The sequence below is a fragment of the Peromyscus maniculatus genome, chromosome 8 (assembly GCF_049852395.1).
Source record: "Peromyscus maniculatus bairdii isolate BWxNUB_F1_BW_parent chromosome 8, HU_Pman_BW_mat_3.1, whole genome shotgun sequence".
NCBI classification, from domain to species: domain Eukaryota; kingdom Metazoa; phylum Chordata; class Mammalia; order Rodentia; family Cricetidae; genus Peromyscus; species Peromyscus maniculatus.
In genome coordinates this window covers 54280983-54285347 of record NC_134859.1, presented here as the reverse complement: position 1 = coordinate 54285347, position 4365 = coordinate 54280983, and the positions used below count along the sequence as shown (strand labels likewise).

Here is a 4365-nt window from a genome sequence, read left to right as displayed (position 1 = left end):
CCTAGTCTAGCTGGCAAATCTAGAGTGCCTCAGATTCTTCCCAGAGTTCCTTTCTCTATCTGGAAGTCCTGCCCATCCTCCCCTGCCTACCTATTGGCCATTCAGCCCTTTATTAAACCAATCCATAGATGCCTTAAGCAGATGGGGTAAAAAAGGGCACATCTTCACACAGTGTGATCAAATATCCTGCAGTGGGGGATCTGCCTGCCCGGGCCTCCCGAATGCTGGGAACAGAGGTCTGTGGCGCTCCCCCACATCTTTTCCCTCCCCCCCCCTTGGTTTTTCAAGATAGGGTTTCTCCGTGTAACCTTTTGAGGCAGGATCTTCCCAAATCTTGAAGAATTCTCAAATCTTCTGCCTCAGCCTTCTGAGTATCTGGGAATATAGACCTGCATTATCAGGCTCAATTCCAGATGAGTTTTGTTTTTTTTTTTTTTAGTTTATTTTTAAACTTATTTATTATGTGTATGGGCGTTTTGCTTGTATGTCTGTGCGCCATGTATATTCAGTGCCCATGGACTACTAGAGTGAGCCATGGCACCCTTGTGCCCCTATGCACAAATAAATAAATTAATGTAAAAGATAAAATAAATGGGCGTGGTTATCCCAGCACTCTAACAGTACAGGCTGAGGATCAGAGATTCAAGGTCATTATTGGCTACAGAGGGAGTTGGAGGCCAGCCTGGGCTAGAGACTATCTCAAAACAACAAAACAAAAAAATGACACACTTTTAATCACAGCACTCTCGAGGTAGAGACGGTGAAACTCCATAAGTTCTGGGCCAGTCTGGTGGTCTGCACAGTGAGTTCCAGGCCAGCCAGAGCTACATAGTGTAGACCCTGTCTAAAAAGAAGAAAAGCCCAGCAGTGATGGTGCACACCTTGAGTCCCAGCACTCAGGAGGCACAGGCAGGATCTCTATGAGTTTGAAGCCACCATGGTCAACAGAGGGAGTTCCAGGACAGCCAGGGATACACACAGAGAGACCTGTCTGGAAAAAATGAAAACAAACTAGCGAACAAAAACATGAGAGAAAGCCGGGCGCTGGTGGCGCACGCCTGTAATCCCAGCACTCGGGAGGCAAAGGCAGGTGGATCTCTGTGAGTTCAAAGCCAGCCTGGGCTACAGAGCAAGATCCAGGACGGGCACCAAAACAACACAGAGAAACCCTGTCTCGGAGGAAAAAAAAAACATGAGAAAAAAATAGCCTGTTTCCTTTATTGTTCCCTGAGTTTTAAAGATTTGCTTTGGTTTTGTTTAATTTTACTTTAGTGTCAAACTGGTAATAAAAAGATTTTTTTTTAATTTGATTTTTGATGAGACAGATCTCACTTTTCTAGGTGGGCCCTGAAGGAATTTTCCTGTTTCAGCCTCCCCAGTACCATGCCGTCATACCTGCCCAGCTGAGGTTGATTAGTTAAGGTGAGGCAATTGCTTCCTCCCAGTGCCCCTTGAAATGCTGACAGCAACAGGCAGTCTGTAGTGTACGGTACATCGGTCCTAAAAGAACTTTGAGTTCCAAAGATGATTGACAGGCTTGATATGCCATTCCTATACCTCTTGTTCTTTTTTTTTTTTTAAAAAAAATGTATGTGCACTAGTGTTTGGCCTGCATGTATGTCTGTGTGAAGGTGTTGGGTCCCCTGGAACTGGAGTTACAGACAGTTGTGAGCTACCATGTGGGTGCTGGGCATTGAACCCCAGTCCTCTGGAGAGCAGCCAGTGCTTTTAACCGCTGATCTACCTCTCTAGCCCCTTGTTCTCTTTTTAAAATCACAGGCCAGAGCTAAGGCTAGGGTCTCCTGAGTCCTTGGGGCCTGAGTGCTCCTGGCTCCTGGCTGTCCCACCCCATCAGAGCAGTATTCTCCACCTGAAAACAAAAGAAGGGGTTCAGAGTGGCTGCGCCGCCCTGTCCTTTTATCAATTCCTCTGCCCAACACCACACCAGGGAAGCCACGTATTTTATTTGTCATTCTCAACCAGACTGGTCCCTTGCTTCCACTCTTTCTGGGCCCCAGGAGGCCTTTGGGGTAGAGTTTGTCTGGGTCCCGGTCAGTGAATACAGTCTTAGGGAAACCTGATAAGGTGATCCCAAAGAGTCGGCAGTAGAGAGAACTCCCCGGGGCCGACGTCAGCATCCTGCCATCTCCTTCATTGCCTCTTCTTCAAATCGAAAGGAGCGCCAGCCTTCTGCCTCAGTCAGATCTTGAGCTCCCAGAGACTTGTACAAGTCCATGGCCTTCTTGTTCCAGTCCAGAACTGCCAGGCGGACCTGGGAGCACCCCTTCTGCAGGGCAACCTGTGGGAGAAGACACTGCTGACTGCTGACTGACGGGTGGTGGTGGTGGCGCACACCTTTAATCTCAGCACATGGGAGGCAGAGGCAGGCAGATCTCTGAGTTCAAGGACGGCCTGGTCTAAGAGCAAGTTCCAGGACAGCAGGGCCACACAGAGAACCCTGTCTCGAAACACCAAAAAAAAAAAAAAAGAAGAAGACTCTTGGTGTTTCGAGACAGGGTTTCTCTGTGTAGCATTGCGCCTTTCCTGGAACTCACTCTGCAGACCAGGCTGGCCTCGAACTCACAGAGGTCCACCTGCCTCTGCTTCCCGAGTGCTGGGATTAAAGGCATGTGCCACCACCGCCCGGCTAGAAGAAGAATCTTTCTCATCTCCTCATTCAACCTCAGCAACCCCAAACATTCTAGGAGGGGGTCTGTTTGTCTGGCCAATTGGCTGGTTTTGGTTTTTGTTTTCCGGTGCGCACGCACGGGGGTTGGGTTGGGGTGGGGGACGGGGACGGGACGGGTCGGGGGACGGGGGGACTAGTTTCTAACCCCTACCCCTTTGCTCACCTCAGCCACCTTTTTGATTATTTTGGTACCAATCCCTTGACCTGTAGTGGAAAAAGGGGGAGTTGAAGGGGTATCATAGGAAACCATAGACTGATATTAGGGGGCAGGGAAGGGGATGGGTCTGAGGATTGCCCAGTGGGCCTGTGGGTACTTCGTGTCCACCCTTAGCCTCTGCCAGCAGTACCCCGATATTGCGGCATCACATAGATGTCTTCCAGATAAATGTTTCGTCCCTTCCATGTGCTGTAGCTGAAGTAGTACAGCCCGTAGCCCACCACGCGGGGCCCTGAAAATGAGAGGGAAGGTTAAGGCCTCTGGGAGGAAAAACTGAGGGTGCCCGGAGGGTCCCTTACCTTGGAGCTCCCCAGACGCTGGAACAACCTCTGCCACCAAACAGCGAAAGAAAGGGTTCTCTCCAAAGCCATCTGCTCTCAGGGCTGTAGAGATTGGGGGCGTGATGAGGGCAGAGACAGAGGGAGGAGGGGGAGGGATGGAGGGGGGCCGGATTAATGTCCAGTCCGGTAGTTACTGTCTTTTCTCCCCCCCACCCCCCGAGTCTCAGGACCCAGCTGCAAAGCCCCACCTTCTTCGCTGATCTTCACCTGATGGGACAGTTGCTCAAACTCAGCCAGTTCCTACAACAGGAGAACCAAGAACGACATCGTTAGGGTAGGAAGGCCCTGACTGACACTCGGGGAGCAGGGTCCAAAGGTACACCCCCCCGTCTACCTCCCCCGCTCCGACCACGCTGCTCCCAGCCCCACGGCACTCGGTTTTCCAGCCCCGCAGGCTTCACCCGTATCATCCTCAGAATGTCTGCACAATCTCCCTCCCTGGCCTCTCGGATCCGCGTGGAAGCCATCCAGATCGTCACTGTCAAAAATCAAAGACCCAAGAGTCTCCACTTCCGTTCTTCAGGACCACAGAAAGAGCCTACAGCTCAGGTCTCAAAGAGCTGGAAATGAGGGGCAGAAGAAATGCTAAGAGCTCCCAGATAGGGTTCAGGCACCAGCGGATCTCAGCCAGGAGCGTGGATCGGCCCGGTGATCTCTTCTGCCAGGAGAGGCCTTCAAGTCTGCACCCCGCCCTCCAGCCAATCAGCTTCTGGTTAGAACCATTTTCCTCACCCCACCCCCGGCCCCGCCTCGCCCCTCGGGTCCCGTGGCAAGGCTAGGAGCAAGTGGTAAAGCTTTCTGTCATGTATACCCTAGGCTTCAAAGTCCTCTTCTGCGCTGCTTTAATTAAAGTATGCTCCGGTTAGCGGCTTTAGTTTTCACTCTTGGTCGTCTAGCCACGGGGGTATCCCAGACTCAGCGCGAGACCCTCATCGGTCTCCTGGAGCTGTCTTTGATGGAAGCTGTGTGCTCTGCCTCTTCCAGCTTTCCTTCCCTCTCTCCCTGCATCCCTCCCTCCCACCCTCCCTCCCTTCCTCTTCCCTTTGGTTCTGGGTATTAAACCCAGGACCTCTGGACACGCTGAGCAAACCCTATCCTTGTTTCCTATGACTGTTGGG

The 4365-nt window shown here is 51.7% G+C and overlaps 1 protein-coding gene across 2 annotated transcripts; it reads right to left on the bottom strand.

Moving 5' to 3' along the window:
* Nucleotides 1-1944: 1944 nt before the first annotated feature.
* Sat2 (spermidine/spermine N1-acetyltransferase family member 2) lies at nt 1945-3931 on the bottom strand. Of its 2 annotated transcripts, XM_006973443.4 has the most exons (6): nt 3649-3931; nt 3436-3487; nt 3206-3289; nt 3037-3138; nt 2853-2893; nt 1945-2299 (listed from the first exon to the last, which is right to left on the bottom strand). In XM_006973443.4, the coding sequence occupies exons 1-6, from the start codon at nt 3712-3714 to the stop codon at nt 2132-2134; spliced, it is 513 nt and encodes a 170-aa protein (XP_006973505.1). In that variant the 5' UTR covers nt 3715-3931; the 3' UTR covers nt 1945-2131. The 2 variants fall into 2 exon arrangements, with proteins under 2 accessions (XP_006973505.1, XP_006973506.1); XM_006973444.4 differs by lacking the exon at nt 3037-3138.
* Nucleotides 3932-4365: the final 434 nt, after the last annotated feature.

What these genes read in the sequence shown, in the direction of transcription:
- Sat2 (XM_006973443.4), bottom strand. Translation starts at nt 3,714, where the DNA reads ATGGCTTCCACGCGGATCCGAGAGGCCAGGGAGGGAGATTGTGCAGAC. An exon ending in GGTGAAGATCAGCGAAGAAG is followed by an intron (nt 3,290 to 3,435) that starts GTGGGGCTTTGC and finishes CAATCTCTACAG; the next exon opens with CCCTGAGAGCAGATGGCTTT. An exon ending in AGCGTCTGGGGAGCTCCAAG is followed by an intron (nt 3,139 to 3,205) that starts GTAAGGGACCCT and finishes TCTCATTTTCAG; the next exon opens with GGCCCCGCGTGGTGGGCTAC.